General features: G+C 40.4%; 1 protein-coding gene across 7 annotated transcripts in view; it reads left to right on the plus strand.

The window, feature by feature from the left end:
* Positions 1-18,441, plus strand: part of EPS8 (EGFR pathway substrate 8, signaling adaptor) — a 128,771-nt gene that overhangs the window by 107,459 nt on the left and 2,871 nt on the right. For all 7 annotated transcript variants that reach the window (XM_069003575.1, XM_069003574.1, XM_069003573.1 and 4 more), the window contains 5 exons: positions 3,038-3,149; positions 4,024-4,167; positions 12,078-12,315; positions 15,834-16,014; positions 16,441-16,570. In XM_069003575.1, coding sequence (XP_068859676.1) covers positions 3,038-3,149; positions 4,024-4,167; positions 12,078-12,315; positions 15,834-16,014; positions 16,441-16,570 — 805 coding nt within the window. The remainder of the gene's footprint in view (positions 1-3,037; positions 3,150-4,023; positions 4,168-12,077; positions 12,316-15,833; positions 16,015-16,440; positions 16,571-18,441) is intronic.

The following is an 18,441-nucleotide window of genomic DNA, read 5'->3' on the forward strand; positions in this document are numbered from 1 at the left end:
CCCAATTGCAAGCACAGAATCCTCCCACCTGGGTTCAGATTTTCGTTCTGATTTGTTTCATGGTTTTAACTACACTCTTTGCTCTTTTCAGAATTACAAAGAATGACAAGTCTGCTCTGAGATTCACCTGTAGTTGTTTTGATTGATGGTTTGATTTTTCTTAGCTGCTCACTTAGTGCTCCATCATCTCCTGCTCTTTGTTTTCTGGGCTGGTGTATAAATACCTGCTTTCAGAACAGTGACACCCTGTCTCTTCCATCCTCTTCCAAATGTTACAGAAAATGCTCTGAAATGTTTGCATAGCAAACGGTGTCTTTTTGCACATCCTCTCTCACCCCCTTCATTTTATCCTAAAACTGAATAACTTGACAAGATGAAATGCAGTGATCCTTGGCCTTGTGTCTGGGGAGAATTTATAGCAGCACAGGCTGTGGAAGCAGATCAGTAAAGAAGCATTGGAACTGCTCTCCTGTGCCAAACCATATTCCATGTACACTGTGTGAAAAGTATTTTGTCCTATGAGCCATGGAAGATGTTTAAGCTAAGTTTTGGAGATCAAATTGCTGGTTAAAGCATCATTGATAAAACTCTTTTGGTGAAAACCCTTTCAGAATTCCTAGTTTTGAGACGTGTGCTAAAAGATCCTGTTGTTAATCTGCTTGCAAGCAAATTCCCATGTGGTGTGCAGGTTGAATTATTTCCCTGAACTTTGAATTTATTCCTCATAGCAACAACAGCAGTGTAGTCATCTCTTAATTGTTTTCTCAAACTTGATTGCCTGTTGCATTCTTGTCTGAGGACCAGTCAGCTTGAAATCTGGATGGTCTGTACTCTAAATTCCTTTCCCTTACCTGTAATGTGGACCTTATCTGTCATGTAAGACCTGTTTTGTCCTTTCAGAGTAAGAATATTCCATGCAAATGTTTTTGCCTCCACTTCAGTTTTAGAGTGTGAGTCTCACTGCATTGAACTGTTGATGATATTGGGGTATCTCTCTGGAACTGAAAGAGTTATCCAAGCCTCCTTTGTGGTTGAGAAATGGCTGTTTCTAAGAAGCAGTTCATGAAAGGTGAAATTAGTCTTCGGAAAGCTGTGGAATGAGACCTGCTGTAGTGGTGCCTGTTTCTCACCACTGATGTAAGACATGCTTCCCTTGGGTGATGCAAATGAAGTGTCAGAATCTTAGACTTTCAGTGGGTATTAGGTATTTCAGGAACTCTGATGCCACAAGAGTACTGAGTAATTTTCAGCAAGTTTTGTGGTGTTTCAAAGTAGTGTTTTTTGCTTTGTAGTTTGGTTTTCACTGTCATTTGAAGAAAAGCTCTCTGTAAGTCTGTGCAAGCTTCTAGGCTCTCAAGCAGTGTGCAGTGAAGAGCTGAGGCCTGAAATTATGGTATATCTGATAGGCAGTAAGAAACACAGTGGAGGATGGGTGGAGGGAAGCATTCAGAATATTTGTGCCCAGAGTAAACTGTCTGATGAGCCTGGGCTTGAAGAATTAGTGTCTCTTCAGAAGCATGCAGCCATTGGCTGGTCATGTGCATGTTTGCTGAGTGGAGTAAAACTAAAACGTAGAAATTTTTAAAAATTCTTGCTGAGTTCCATGTTTGAAGGAATCAGGATAGCTAGGTGTGGACAAAACAGGAAGACACAGTTATTGAAATGATTTTGGAAAGGCAGTCTGTAAGTAAAAGTACTATCAGGGCTACATTAGTTGTATCTCTGAGACAAGAAGAAAGAAATTCAAAATTATATGAATTTTAAGTGGGTGACAGGAAAAATTGGTATTACACATTGTTCAGCCTTGTAACAGCTCTTCTGCAGGCTGGGGGTCATCCCCTGCTTTTCACTCTCTCCTTAAATACTTGTTAGTGTTTTGCCTTTCTTTCAAAATGATCTTTCAATCCAAGTATGATTTTCCTTGGTTCTGCTCTTCAAGTCAAGTGAGACAGTTCTCCACAGCCATGCAATAGCCAGGTAGCTGCTGGATTGCTCAGGCACACCTGGAACCCAGAGTTACAGAGCACCAGCACCAGCAGCAGCATCTTGTGTTCATACCCCCAAGCCGTGACCTTGGACCCAGCATTTCAAGCCATGGATTGCTTCATGTTTTCATTAGCTGTTTGGATTTATTTATTTATGTATTTATTTATTTACTTACTTACTCACTCATGTGGGTTTTTTTTGTTTGCTTGCTTGCTTTACTGCCCGGTATGTGTTTATGTTGTTGGGGTGTAATTTGCAACAAGTGAATAAAGTTACTGGGGGGTTTTGTGGACCTGTTTGGAGTTGGCTGGGGACTTCTCAATTAAAAAAAAGTGTTGTGTCAAAGAAGGTAGTAGCTCTGGACAGGTCATTCCTCATGGAAACAGGATACAGAGCTTACTGTGATATGCCTTGCTCTACAATGAATCCTGTGTGTAACTGGCAAGAAGTTATTTCTCATTTTTAATTGAGAAAGTATCTTGAAGTTGTTAAAGTTGATGGCATCTTATGGTCGATTAAGAAAACTGGTCTACAATAGGAGAACATTTTTTAGAGTTTAACTCCATTAGTGTTGATGGCAAAAATTTATTCACCTATTATGTATTTGAAACAATCTGGGATGAACGCTAGAAATACAATTTTGTACAAAGCACAAGCCATCAATTATATCCTAAGTATAGTCATTTGTTTATATGGCAAATGACTGTTTAACCTTCTGTAGGAAAACAAACTAAATACAGAGTACATGTTTATTTTAAAACAATAGCACCTGCTAATCTAGGCTGTTATCATACACCGTGCAAGCAGTGAGCTGATAAAGGTTAGCAGTTCTTGAGGCCTGTGTATTTCAGCCACCACTTTATTTTGTTTTTACTTCTTTTATTGGCACTTAAACCCCAGTGTATTATGAACAAGTCATCTATGGCAGCATCATATTGTGGTTGAGAGGTTTTTGTTTAAAAAATGTTTTGTGGGCTGTTCGAAGAGGGCATTTTGTGTTTTTATTTGCTTGCCTGTCTCGCTGAACAATAGTCTGATCTTTGCTTTGCAGAAACTATGAAGCACACAATAAAGCACAGAGCAAGAAGTACGCCAAATGCAAGTATGAATTCGTGGCAAGAAACAACAGTGAGCTTTCTGTCATGAAAGAAGAGATTGTAGAGGTAATTTTGTTTGCAAAGACAACACAAAAATTTCTGGTGCTGCTCAAAACTCAGGGTACCTTTCCTGTGGACGGTGTGGCTTTCCTTAATGTTTGCTTCGATGTGTTTGACTTGTCTGCCTTAGTATGGAAAGTTCAGTTAATTTGTTTTGCATCAGTTTTGCTGACTTAGGAAGGGTGCTGCAGAGATCCGTGCTAGAAATACATTTCTGTGCTCCTTCCATCTTCTCTAGTGTTGCTTTTAAACATTAAGAGGTGTTTAAATAACTATCTGTGTACACACAGGGTATAGTGGAGAGCTGTTCTTTCCAAGAGGATTTGGCATCATAAAAGTGAGATGCATTTGGAAGGGAGGGAGCAACAAAGAGAGAAAATGCAGAGTATGAGGTGGGGCAGGTAGTCGGACTTCTGACTGCTCCCAGCCATCCTGCTCCTGTTGCCTCTTTACTAAGAAGTGCCATATCTCCAAATTTGTGCTCTCTCAGAGCAATGCCTTTACTTAGGTTATTAGTAATAATTTCTTCCTTTTGCCAGCAGCATATGGGTTGTAGAGATGGTGGCAAGTACTTGATTTTCGCTCCACTTGGTTTTCATCCAGCACGTGCCTGGGTTGACTGAAGTTCATTAGACACTTACATATTCTTTCTTGAGAGCCCCCTTTTGAAAAGTGTGGTAGAACCATGTAGAATTAATGATGGTGAGAATCAGGGAAGGTACAGGGGTTTCTCAGGGACACTTTCTTTCTCTGTGTGAGATCTGTTGGCAGGCGCAAAACCTGGCAAAGTCGTGGTTTTGTTTTGAAATGTTGCACAGCCTAAGTACAGGCAGGAGGAAAGTCAGAAAAAAAATGTAATTAATTTACCGAATTATTTCAGATTCTGGATGACAGAAAGCAGTGGTGGAAGGTTCAGAACAAAAGTGGCAGCACAGGCTTTGTGCCAAACAACATTTTGGACCCTCTGAGGAATGCAGAAGGCGGTCAGGGATGGCCGGAGCCTGCCTATACCCGCACCATCCAGGTACTGCCCATCCTGGGAGCAAAACCCCTTTGGAAGTGTCAGTGTGTGCATGGGGAGGAGGAGGAGAGTCACAGCAAGGCTCAAATAGCTGTGTGTTCCACTGATATGTCACCATTAATTTACATTTCTTGTAGAGGCTGAAGGTGATGTCTGTATTTCACAGAGTCTAACTAACATAGTTGAGAGATACAGCAAAATGTTTTACCTCGGGTTTTTTTACCTGCTTATTTGCTTAGAGGTGGTAATTTCAGTCCTAATGGATGTGTATGCATTTATTTTAATTGCAAATATCCTTTGTGAATTGATAGCTGTTGATGCCAAAGAAGGAGTTTGAATTATTTAAGGTAGGGTCATCTTTGTTTTTCCTAGAAGAGTGAATTCCAGCTTTTCTTTTTATTTTCTGTCTTTGTGTGTCTCTCTCCCAGTCTTGAATTTATTTAATTATTGTAATTTTGGAGTCATAAAAAGGAGGTATATTTGCTTTTGAATTCACAAAGCAGGTATTTTTCAATTACTGTGTCTGTGCATCAATAGCACTCTATTATCCTGACCTAATTTAAATTTCTTTCTTTCATGTAGTGGTGTGGAATTAATATATTTTTTGTTGTTGTTATTTCTTTTATATGCTGAACAGAATTAGAGGGTAAATTACTTAAAAAAAATTTCTTACATCAGCACAGTTATCCACCCAAGTAAGGATATACAGGATAAAGTTGTAGTGTGTATTTTTAGACAAAATTTAAGGGGATCAGAGGCTGCTAAAAGAAGAAGTTATATTTCCTAAAACCTCTTTCTTTCCTTTTTTTTTTCTAATGATCTTGAAAGCTTAGGCAAACAAGTTTGGATTAAGCAGAAATTCCACGCCTGCCTCTGAATGAGACTTTTAAACCAAACTTCTGGTGAAACTTGAAGTTTAATAATTTAATCTAGTCTAATATTCATTCTTTGTGTCTGCACCTTCCAGATGATGACTGAAAACCAAGAAATGCGACAATGTTTTGCAAAATAATGCAGTAGACCTGTCTTGGTCTTGGTGGGCATGAAGCAGAGCATTTCTGAGCTTTCCTGTCCCAAATTGTTTGCCTGTAACATACTGGCTCATTGTGCACTGATTGTGGATTTGCCTGTCTGTGAAGTGAAGCATGCATCTAGAGTGCTTTTCAAATCCTGATTTAAAGATCTGGCTTGTTTTTTTCCTTCCTGTGCATGTCATTTTGTGTGTTTGGAATTTGCCACCACGTCCTGAGCAGGCTGAGTAGAGTTTTGAGCAGAGGTTCTCACACTCTTCTTTTGTAACACACTGCAGGGTTTGAAATTCTCTGTTTGAAATAATGACAGGGCATGGCATTGAATAAAATAATAATTTCCACAAAGCATTCTCCATGGACCTGTGAAAATTAGGGTCAGGGAACAACGTTTAAGATAAGTTTGTTACTTTGCCCTCTGGCAGGTTATTCTACAGCTTGATCATATTCAAATGTGAGCTTGAAATATTGTGAAATTATTTATGAATATAATGAATTGCACAGGATAAATTAAGTCTTTACCAGGACATGTCAGTAATGCTGCTCTTTAATTCGTGGTGATTTTCATAATTTTAGCACTCCTGAACATGCTTGTTTGTCTGTTTTCCTGTGATGGACACATGGTTCATCTGGGAAGTGTTTGCATAGCTCCATTTATTTTCACAACAGCCCTATGAGACTTTGCTGCCATTTCAGAGAGAAAGGAGGCCTTGAAGGGATGAAAGCCTTGCCCAAAGTCAGACAGGAGAACTTGTGGGTAGAGCAGGAAATCGAAGTGGCTCCTATCAGTGCCTTTGCCAGACCCTGAAGAGGAGCAGGCTCAGTGCTTGGTGCTGTGCAGCTTTTGCTGCTCTCCTAAGTTGCCTTAGTGTGTTTCAGAGTGGCCTGTCTGCTGTGGCCACCTGCAGATCAGTGTTATGTGCAAGGGTAGTGGCTTCTTTCACAGACTAATAACCTCCAGCACACTGCTCACCAAAGGGTGTTTATAGATTATTTGGAAGGATCGAGATTTCCATTGAAAGAGAGGATTTTTTTCACTTGATTATGCTACAGACACCCCTTCTCTGAGAGATGGATACCTCATTATCACAATTATTCTCAGAGCTGCAAAGTTTATTTTGCTCTCACCCTGTTCCCCTACCTAGTGACCTCTAAGGCCACACATTACTTTAAATCCTGATTTTTTGCTCAGTTGGTTCAGGATCCAGGTCCCAGATACTCGCTTGAAAGCACTGGGGTGATAGTTGCAGGACATTGCCAGCAATACCCCAGTTTTTTAATTATCTTTGTGAGTCAGAGGCTGTAACATTGTTTGCGTTCTGGTCAGTTGAATTAGTTCCAGGAAACAGTATTTTTGCTTGTTTTGGTACTTCTGTATTTTTAGGAGAGCATTTTGCTGAATTTTTCTATTTTCTACTAATGTTAATTGTTTATCAGAGTCTTCTGGGGTGTTGGTCATTTAATCTGGTTTTTTATTGTGAGCCAGCATTGGTATTTAACCATCCTATTATATAGGAACATAAAGAGTTTCCCAAGCACTCTGATTTCTTAATTTGTAGAAGTATTGCTGGTGAACCTATAAAACAATTCATCGTAGTATTTCCTATTTTATGTGCATTTTATCAACTTTTTATTAATGCTCTTGAAAGTGAAATTTGAAGAACATAATTAGGATGGAATTGTGTATCTTGGTGGGCATGTTAATTAGTCTGCTGACACCCTTTGTGAGGTGAGACAGTTATATTATCAGTGATGTGTATGAAATCCTTAGGCAGGGAGTAAATGCTTAATAATCCAGTCCTGCAGTCTCATTTTAAAAAAACATGACTGCCCACAGGAGTGTGAGAGTGTGTGTACAAAGCAAGTCTGTGGCAGAGAAACACCAAGACAAAAAGTCTGTGCCTCAGTTGGGATGAGTGTCCTTTGCCTGTCTTGGTGATACACTGTCAGAAGCTTTCTTTCAAGTCTCTCTGTTTATCAGCTCCCTCCAAACACCTCTGTGGGCAGTTGTTTCCCCTCAAGCACAGCTTCTGTGCTCCAAGCCAGTGTCGTGGTGTCACACTCAGCTTTTGCCTGCTGGTGCCCTTCCTGCAGATCATGAAGTGTTGGATAATGAAGAGATGCAGATGCCAGGTGTTCATGTGGCCATAGCCAAAGAGATGTCATCGCTTTTGACCAAGGGCCAGCATCTCTCTTAGCTCATTTCACATCAAATTTTCACATGACCAAGATTTTTTGGGGGCTTAAAAAAATCCAAAAAGTTGTTTCCTGTCCAGTTCAACATTGATCCAATCTCAAATTATGGGATGCCACTTATTACACAAAAATGTACCAAGTAATTGAAAAAGGATTTGATTAGTGATAAGGCTTAAGAGTCCCCAGTTTGTCCATATTTTCTTTTTTTCTTTCTTTCTTTTTTTTTTTTTAATGGGGACTAATCCTAGCTAATAACAATTTGAATAAGTAAATTCTGCCTAAGTTTCCTGTAAATTCAGTAAAACCACGAATGTATTCCCCACAAAGAACTGTTTAGGTGGTTTTTAATGGGATTTTAATAGCCAGCTGTTTGCATAATAGCTGAGCCCACCAAAGTAAACTCTGGCAAAAGACCCTTTTGAAAGAAATTTTTTCTTCCAGTCTTGGGTTCCTCACTGGCCCTTTTGGCTGAAGACAAGTGGTTGGTTCTCTCTTGTCCCTTGAAATGAGTCTCAGGAAAAGATCCAGACCACAGTGCTGTTGACAAAACGGAGGCTGAATGCTCTGCAGCCCTCTTGGTGGGCTCGTGTCACTGTGCAAACAGGAGTGTGGCACTGAAACGTTCAGAAGGAGGCTAAATGGAAAGCTCTGTGTGCTAACTTAATGAGAGCATTTCCCAGCACTAACATTGGTTTTGGTTGTTTCCAATGCCTCTTTAAAGTTGTCTGTTTTTCCCATAGTTTGAATATGTATATTCCCTTTTTTTTAATGCTAAAATAGATTTGAAAATATATTGTTCCCACTCTTTTACCCTGATCAAGAATTAGGGTTGATACCATGAGCATTTTTACTCAAACTTATTATTTTGCTTCCATTAAAAATAGATTGAATCATACTGAATCTTGTTTTTTTAACCAGATGCAGCCTGTAGTGTGTTGAAAACAGCTTTGGGATTTAATTTTTTTCCTGTACAAACAAAGATCTTCTGGCAAGAAATAAGAAAACAAAATTTAGTCCCAGTAAGCTTTTGTGATATATCCAGATTTCTAATGTGTGTATCATCACCATTCCAAATAATTTAGAGCATTTGTTCCAATTTACGTGAATTGAGGAGTGCAAGTTCATTCTTAAAAGAAATAAAAATATGAGGAAGAAGGAAAAATAAACCCCAGAGTTGTTCACTGCTGTTCTTGCTGTGAAGAAATCAGTGAGTAGCAAGTCAGATTGTCCAGGGAGGGGATTCTGCCCCACCTGCAGAGCTGCCTCCATCTCTGGAGCCCAGAGCAGGAAGGACACAGAGCTGCTGGAGGGAGCCCAGAGGAGGCACCAGGATGATTGGAGGGATGAAACATCTCTCCTGTGAGGAAGGGCTGAGAGCTGGGATTATTCAGCCTGGAGAAGACTCTGGGGAGACTTTCTAAAGGCCTGTCAGTACCTAAATGGGGATAGCAAGAGATCTGGAGAGGGACTTTTACAAGAGCATGGAGTGATACAACAGGGGGTGATGGCTTTAATCTTAAAGAGGACAGGTCTAGATGGGATATTAGGAAGAAATTCTTCACCGTGAGGGTGGTGAGGCCCTGGCACAGGTTGCCCAGAGAACCTTTGGATGCCCCATCCCTGGAAGTGTTCAAGGACAGATTGGATGGGTGTTGGAGCAACCTGGTCTGGTGGAAGGTGTCCCTGCTCATGCCAGGGGTGTTGGAATTAGATGGAACCTTGAGGTGCCTCCCAACCCAAACCATTCTACGAGTACATGTCTGAGAGCAGCCACCTTTATCTCATTTGCTGAGCTAGCCAGCATTTCTTGAGCTAGAACAAACAAGCACTTTTTAAATGCCTGCTGTGACTTAACTCTTACTGTTCTACAGTTGCAAGTGTGCTTTACATTCACCTGATGATCTTCAATCCATTGGCAGTCTTTTCCTTGGGTTTTGTTTTCTATTAAAACTATTCCTTAAGTTCCTGTCTGGGTAGGTGCTTTGGAAAGAGCTGATTGCTTATATGGTATCACATGAGTATATTTTGTAGCCAGCACTGTTCCCTATTCAAAATAAGAATATCAGAATAACTCACTGTTAGTTTCCTAGTGAGTAACAAGAGGTAATTACTAAGACTGAATGTTCCTTTAGTTTAAATTGCTAATGTGTATGAAATTTCAGGAGTGATGTGTGAGACAGTTACTTTTTACCTTTCTAACAATACTATTCAATGTGATTTGCTCCATTTTTCTCACAGCAATTACTGGGAGAGCTTTCAGAGGTAACTGAATTACTCTTCTGATATTGAATATCAAAAATCCCTCTTTTGGGCTATGTAGTCACCAAATTCCATAGTGCATGCTTGGTTCTTTTTGTAGCAATGAATAGAAGTGATGGGATGAAAGTGGGCATGTCCTCAGAAGATCTGGAATTAAAAAAGAAGTGTTAAAAAAAGAAATGTTAAATGGGATTCAAATAGATAATTGGCTTTTGGGCACTGTTCAGCAATATGCAAAGTGTTATTTTAATGTGGTTGCATTTGTAAATTTAGAATTTGAGTGATGCTTCCAGATTAATTTTTGTTTTCACTGCAGCAGGTTGTTTTGATGAGGCTTATGATTGCAGTACAACATGTTTTTGCAGCTCCTCCAGTAACATCTATGGAGAATTACACATAGTTTTTAGCTATGACTTTTTCTGGATTATGATTGTGGCAACGTGCTGTGCATGCCTTGGTTTGTAATGCATCCTCTCTGTCATAAAAAAGTGCTACTTTTTCCTTGTGGTTTTTTTTTAAGAAGGTCAAAACACACATGAAGAAGGTATGTTGTGGGGATGACAGTCTAGTAGTTGAAATCTGTGAACAAGACAAGAAGATGTGAATACCATTGGAAGGTTTTAGTAGCTGTGAAATTTTTTAATTCACTGACAAGATTTTGAGTCTCTCACAGTACATCTATACTATATACTATATAACAAATTGTATATAATATTATTATTATAATTTATTATATACTATATAATAAATTATGGTATGTTTGCTATACACTCTCTTTCCCCCAAAGGCCAAATTTCACAAATATATTTATTCTGCTTGTTCACTTTTATGTTCTGCATTTCACTTTTCTTGTCAATGACAATTAAAAAAGCATTTATTGTCTTAACACTGAAGCAGTAAAATACAGAAAAGTCAACCATGGTTGTTTTCTTAATCTCCCCACATTGCACAAAGCAGGTGAGATGGGTGCCTTTGAGCAACTAAAGGCTGAGATAAAAGAAAAATGAACAAACAAAACCGTTTAATGGGAAATGTTTTGCAGGGATGTGTGTTTGATTTAGTAACTGACTATTATGGTTTAAGTGAATAATCATCCAAGGGAAGTAAGGCTCATTTCTCAGGCTTAATTGTTTGGCTGGAGAAGCCAATGGGATAAATACTCTGCTGGTGTAAATCAGTATTGCTGTAACAGTTTACACTCACTACTAAATTCCTTGTCCATCAGCTGGACTTCACTGAGCTGGGGATTCCTGTGCAAGGGCAGTTGCTGACATTTAATGAAAGTTTGATTGTTGCCAGGGCAGTGATCTGCTGCTCAAATTCTAACATGTGGCTCCTACAAATATTTCCCTACTTGATCCTCTGTAAACCCTCTGCCTCCAAGGAAATAGGGAAAGGTATTGCAGGAAGGAGCAATGAATCTGGGGAATGTGTTCATCTTCCTTCATCCCAAAGTAAGCAGACTTCTCATAACTACGAAATGAGGCATCCCTATTGAGCAAACAAACTTTAATATTGAACATTCAAGCTGTGTTGGTGCAAAACTGTGGAGAGGGAACATTGTTAAACAGTGAGATACGGAGTTTGGACTGCTTGAAAGAAAGGGTAGCACAGGTTGCTTGTGGATTTGTCTGTCTTTATGATTGCTTTGGCAAAATACAGGTGTTCTTCCTGTACCTGGTGCTATTCTAAAGACTAGGAAATTACTTTCCAAAATTGTTCTTGAGACACCTACTAGTTAGTTATTAGCAGCAAGATAACTTACATGTTGTTAGAACATTGCATGAAGTGGGGGAGAAAGAAATAACAGCCCTCATCCAAGATTTGTGAGATTTGGGGCTTGGATTTTAATCAGATTATTGCCTTGAGGTGGCTTGTAGTGATCACGTCAATAGATGAAAAGGCACAGATGAATGGAAAGGAGGAGCAGGAACCTCTTAAATGCTGTCTGCAGTTCAAGAAACAATGCATTATCCTAACCTCAGTGGCATTTATAAGTTAAAACATTAGTTGAGTTTAGGTGTGGCTGGATATGTTCATTTTTCACAGGGTTTTTTTTTTCTATAACATCTCTAAAATGCACATTTTTACACTGATAAAGTTCAACAAGTCAAAAACTTGAAAAGCTGTTACAAAAGCGCCAGTTAGTAGAAGTTTGGGATTTAAAAACAATCTCATTTATGGAATTAATCTGCTTGAAAGAAAGAAATGGGTTTCAGATGATTCCATTGCTTTGAGTCTCATGTCTGGCAGAGAAGGAAATAGATGCCAAACACTGATGCCAGATCAAGTTTTGGCAAGCTTTGGAACCACATCTGGCAAGTAAGATGCTTCTGAGGAGTAAGTGACACCATTTGGTGCAAAGTCTGGGTTTGCCTGACGCCTTGCCCAAATTTTGCTGTCTGACTGAGCCTCTGTGCATCCTTTCAGAAACAGAGGACGGACTATGGACCGAAACAACCCGATCCGGTTCCCGCTACGCCCTCACCGCCTCCCACACCCGCTCCTGTCCCCGTGGCTGTCCCCCTGCCTCCCAGTGCCCCAGCACCCATCCCAGTCCCCGTGCCCAAGGCTCCAGCAGCTGTCAGCCGCCAAAGCAGCACCTCCAGCGACAGCGGCGGCAGCGTTGCCCGGGACACCCAACGGCAGAAGCAAATTCCTGTGGATCGTAAGTGTGCCCTAAGAAGCAAGACAAAAAGCTTTGCTGCCTTTCCTCTGTGTTTTGCTTCGTTCTGAGGTCCCTTGAAGTTGTGTTTCAGATAAATCTTCATGAAAAGTTTAGTTTTAACCTTATGTTTAAAATACAGGTTCGCTATGGATGCGTGTTCTGAGCCCTGCTGTAATTACCATAATGGTAATTAGAGAAAAACACTTCACACTTGTCCCAGCCCAAATCCTGTCCTTTTGTGAATGTCTGGGATCTCTGGTCAGTGGTTTTCAGCACTGGAAATGCCCATGCTGATATGCTGGTGAATGCACGTTTTCCACCTGAACTCACTGCCACATTACAACCTAAGTTGCTTTTAAAATCAGTTACGTTGCTTTTGCACTTCAATTCATGATCACCCATATTTCTAGGTCATTTGCACCATTCTGAAACATGCTTTCAGGGCTTCAAGAACACTTACAGATGTGGCTGATGCACAGGAACCATGTTGTAATAATTTTGGAGACTTGCCTTACAGTCAGGGCCCCCTGGCTTGGTCAAAGCAGCAGCAGCTGGCAGGCCATGGAGCAGGCTTTGGTGTCCTTGTCCCAGCAGGACACAGGAATGTACTCCATACCTTTATAGCTGGAAAAGCTTGGTAATGTGCTTCCAACAGCGTGTGGCTGTCTTGAGAAGTTCTGATTAAGGCCACCTTGTAAATACACCAGTTGAAGCATGCTGAGGCTGCTGCTCTGCATTGACTGAAAAGCAGGCAGGATTAGAAGAGCTTGTTTAGTCAGTAATTTCTGTCCTAAATGCACTCTAAACAATGTGATTGCTTGGCTTAGAAATAACTGGAACACACAGGCAAGCATTTGCTATAGCTTTTAAAGTAATAGCTGTAAAAATAATGAGCTTTTTGTAGTTGAAGAGTTGACAGCTTTTCGTATCCTCTGCCTCGCTGCCTTACCAAAAAATCCTGCTTTCACCTAAGGTCAGAAGGTGGCATTGAGCATAATCCTTTCTGGGGAAGGGCTTCTTTGTGCCCTGTCCCCAGAGGATGGGAAGTGTGCCTGTGTGGATAATCCTGTTGGTGGAGTCTGTGTTGACGTTGCCTGGTGGAGGACAAGCTCTTGCCTAAGCTCTGAACTCAAGAGGACTCTGGGAACTTCTCAGTAAATTCACCTAATGGACTCTCTGGCTGGAAATTATAAATGGGGAACAGTCTGGTTGGAGGAACAGGCTTGACTGCTGCTTCCCAAAGAAATAGTTTGTTACCTAAATAAAATCAGAAAAATAAACAGCTACAAAGGATGTGGAAAGTGAGGGTGAGTTTCCCACACACACGCATGCACCAAAATGATAATTTTATTTCCATGTAAGGACTTTGCTGTAGCATGGCTGTGTCCTTGAATCCACAAAGGCCTTTTCTATCCATTCTAGATGGAAAGTGAGAAGACCATCCTGGCTTTAGGTACCCAGTGTGAGGTGTGAAGGGTTGCTGTAGACTGAGTGGTTACAAGGCATCTCCCAGCCTACGCTGAGGCCCTGGGTCACTCACAGGAGCTCCTGTTACCTCCTGGAGCTCCCACTCAAGCCCAGTTTATGGGCTTCAGGCAAAAACCCTCACAGAATAGCTGCCTCTGCAAAGGTGATGGGAAACCTGCTGGCCAAGTACCCACCTGAACCCCGCAGAGAGCACTGCAGAACCTGCTCCATGCCCAGGGCATCCTGTTTATTTCTGGTAACACATCGAACAGCAGGAAGGATCTCTTATCTAACAGCTAAATATTTGTCTCTTGATACAGTCTTGGTCTAGATTAAGCATAAGTCTTTCAAAATCTGTGTAAATAGAAGGAAGATAGCAATGTTCTGTCTCTCTTCCTGCTTGGGAGAAGAGCGGGTGCAGGCTTTGATAACGCTGCCTGAAGGCTTTCCTCGTATAACCCCTGTCAGATCTGCACAAATCACTGAGCTCGTGTCACTGGGCTTCTGATTCACACTCAGGGTGGGGGGAGAGGGGGAAACCCTACACAATAGGGCCTGAATGCCTCAAATATTATAGTAGAGATATTTTTTCCACTTCCAACCTGAGGCTGTCTTGTAAAAGAAAAAAGGAAATGGTTAAACCAAAGTGTTTTCTTCTTTTTGCCGTGGTGATTAAAGAAATAATCCTAGAGGCCTATGTAAAGCTTGTTTTTATTTATTTAACTGGCCAGAGATATTGATCCCTGGAGAGGTTTTGAGAGAACCCCTGGAGGGGTTTTGAGAGAATATAAAAGGAAAGTAGAGAATGCAAAAATGTTTCCATCTTACAGGTTTTTTTCTTAGTGGAGTGGTGTTGTTTTCATCTGTTCCTATCAGTGTAATGGGAGAAAAGGAATAGGTTTTGCCATCTGAGTGCATTGAGAGGGTGGTGTAGTTACTGTTTGGGTATCAAAGTGAGAAGGTTGAATAAAGATCACTAAAAATATCTTGGCAAGGAAATCCTGAGAATTTTTGAGATAATTTGAGTTGTTTGTCAGAGGATTTTTATAGTTGTTCCAATGTTACGGCTCAGAGAGTTCAACTGTGCAAAATCAGTATCTTCTGTGAGCCCAAAAGGTTACTTACACCCTTTTGAATTCTAACTATTTTTGTGAAGTTCTCCATAGAAATTTTTATAGTCATTTTAAACAACTCTCACTGCCGTTGATCTTGTTGAAATGACCAAAAAGCATTTCAGTTTGTTGCCTGCTAATGAACAGCAACTGAACTAAATGTTTCAGACAAATGGGTTCTGGGGGATAATGAATTCTTACAGTTTTGTTTAAAATGAATAAATAAATAAACAAGTCTTGCCCAATTCTTGAGTAGTCCCTGATGAGAGCAGCTACCCTTTTTTTTTGATTCCTTTTTTAATGCAAAGTGTGACAATGTTTCAGCTAAGCAGCCACTCCAGGCTTGGAGTGAATTCAAATTTCTCAAAATCTTGTCAAAAATGTGATTGCTACAATAGCTCATGAGATGTAAGTTGATACGTGTCAGCAGCTGTGAAATTTTTTTGCCTACATTGATTTGCACTAAAAAGTTGAACTTTCAATTAAAAATCTGTTTGTGGAAAGTACTACCTTCCCACGGTGTGAGAAACCTTCCTCGTATTTTTCTTATTTTCTTTTTAAACCCTCAATTCTATTTTAAAAAAGGCAGACAGTGATAACTGAATAACCCTCTATTCCCATTTTATTCTACAGCTTGGGTGCTGTCACACTGATCTATGCCTGTCTGTGACATCCAGCTCATCTCTCCTTTCTGGGTCTTAGTTGAATTTCGTTTGGGGCTTTTTTGTAGGTTTATTTTTGTTTTGTTTTGCGAAGAGAGGATTGGGAAGATTGAAATATTCCCTGGGGGAAAAGGAGAACAATAATTCAATCATCTCTAGTGAGTGAATCTTTAAAGAAAAAAGTTTATGATTTAAAGTAGCATGTAAGAAATTACTTGGCTTTGATAAAGCAACCTTGAGAATGACTCCTGTGGGATCTCTCTCTCTCTCTCTCTAGGCAGGAAATCCCAGATGGAGGAGGTGCAGGATGAACTTGTTCACCGGCTCACCATCGGCCGGAGCGCTGCCCAGAGGAAATTCCACGTGCCACGGCCAAACATCCCGGTAGTGAACATCACTTACGACTCCTCTCCTGAGGATGTGAAAGCCTGGTTGCAGTCCAAAGGATTCAACCCTGTGTAAGTTTGAGGGCAAATGTAGGAAAACTTCTTTAAATTGTTTTCCTGTCAGGAAGAAGGATGTGGTCTGACCACTTTTTAAAATCAAGCAGCATCCTGTAAATCAAGAGATGTCAGCTGCACTCCTGGAAAAAACAATTTGTTTTTACATACACATATAGATATGTGTATAAGTGCACCCAATACATGTATAAAAATATATGTCAGTGTGGTTATAGCTCTACAGATGTGTGTATATATGTATTTTAGGGTCTACCAAAAAGTGGTGCTTAGATACTCAGTTGACTTCAGCAGTCCTGCTTCATAAAGTTTGTTCTTAATTTAGTAGCCCTACCCGAGGCAATGTGGGATGAAGACAACCTATTTCTCTCCCTTGGCCAGTGTGGTTTTGCTGATTTCCTGTTTGTTCCCTTGGTGTGTCCCCAGGACTGTGAACAGCCTTGGTGTGCTGACGGGGGCTCAGCTTTTCTCCCTCAATAAAGAGGAACTGAGGACTGTTTGCCCAGAAGGCTCGAGAGTCTACAGCCAAATTACGGTACAGAAATCTGCCTTGGAGGTATGGACAGCTTTTCTTACTCACCCAATCTGGGTCACCAATTTTGAACCTGTGGAATTAGATAACTCTTTCTGTGAGGCAGGTGGTTTTCCCTCAGTTCCCATCACGTTGATAAATGTTATTTGTATCTGAGTTATTTGGTATTAATTCATTAGAACAGCATTCATCAAAACACCAGGTGAGATCTCTCCCCACTTCTAAAGGGGTCCAAAAAGCATTAGAAATAGCACTCAAGTTTAAGACATTTTGTGCCGTAATCAGACTGCAAGAAAACAAAATCAGCCAAAAAGAGCTTTGGGGGAAACAATAAGGGAGTAAAATGCCCCTTTTCTTGCTTCATGCTTTGCCTGGTACTTGGACAAACAATACTCCCAATAATTTTGGTGGTGATAAGTGAGTTTTGCTGTGTCTTTGTAGAGGAGACTTGATTTATTAGGCATGAGAAATTGGTAGGGTGAGCCCACTGCTGTTGTCCTTTCAGGTCAAACACTGGGGCACCTGCTCTGAAAACACATTGGGCACTGTGCTAGCAGAGTTTCTGAGCCAAGGATAAAGTATCATGTCTCTGTATTTATTGCTCTGCAGCAGTTTGCTTTAATTACAGAAGTATTGTTTCTTAAACACCTTAAACTTGTATCCAGAGCTGTGCTAGGGACAATTCTTGCCAAGCTTAAACCAGTAGAACTGGAGATGCACCTACTTTTTTTTTTTTTAACTTGCTGTGGGAAGTGGAGAAATGATCTAGAGGTGAGATTAACCCAACTGAGAAGTTACATTCTCCACATCCTATTTAGAAGAAAATCTTGAAGAGGTTTAAAATAGTTCTCTATCTTCTTGTTAAGCTGAGACTGTCTCACTTAAATGATTTTAAGCATTACCTACCAGGCATATTTTTGAAGACAGGTTTATGAAGATGCATATTTTACACTTTACCTGATCAGTGTGGATCAGAGAGCATCATTTTCTAACACTGTCAAAATCACTTTATTCCCTTATTCAAGCCCTATTTTCCTGTTAGAGGAAGGGAGAAATACTTCCCCTTTACTCTTAGGAATATAAGTCACTACAGTCCAGAGCAATCCATCATTTCCTAGTGAAGACACATTTGTATTCTTCAACTTTTTTGCATGTCAGCTATCTTATTTCAGTGTACTGAGATGGAAGCAATTTTGTAGTGGGAGTTGGTTAGAAAAGCAGAGATGCACTGGATGGGAGGGGTCTTTTCCCTACTGTGCTCTTACTCTGCTTGCCCCAGTTAGGTCTCGCTCTGCAGGAAACTGAAAAGTCCCAGCTTAATCTAATAAATGCCCTACCAGAGTTAATTAACAGGGCACTTAGGGTCTAACAAGGTCGTGGGTTTTTTGTTGGGGAAAAGGTAATTGAAATATTTATTTCTGCCTTGGTTATTTGAGGTTGAACTTCAGAATTTATGCAATTCCTGATGGCTTTAGCCTGTTGTTTGCTGATTTATATCATCAAACAAAGTTTCATTGTCCTTTCTCTCCCTATAATAATATAATGCTGTTGAGCACTTCAGGCTCTGCAGAAGATAAGACACAATATCCTGAACACCTTTCTCCAGAAGGGACCACTTGAGGCTCATATTCTAAACCTCTTTCTGCTCCATCAGTAGGAAGCAGGCACACATTGCTTTAAAAGTGAAAATGGTTGCTGTCTAATACATGTATCAAGTTGCCTGGAAGAACAACTTATTCTCTTTGACACCTTGGAGAAAGGAAAGACCACCCAGGCACAGAAGTGGGATTGACTGATGGAATTGCTGTTGCCTCATCATCATAAGCTGTGTAAATCACTCTGGCCAAGGTCTGTTTCGAGGATCATATTCCTAAGAACTCTGCTCTCCCTCCCCT

The sequence above is a fragment of the Aphelocoma coerulescens genome, chromosome 1A (assembly GCF_041296385.1).
Source record: "Aphelocoma coerulescens isolate FSJ_1873_10779 chromosome 1A, UR_Acoe_1.0, whole genome shotgun sequence".
Taxonomy (NCBI): domain Eukaryota; kingdom Metazoa; phylum Chordata; class Aves; order Passeriformes; family Corvidae; genus Aphelocoma; species Aphelocoma coerulescens.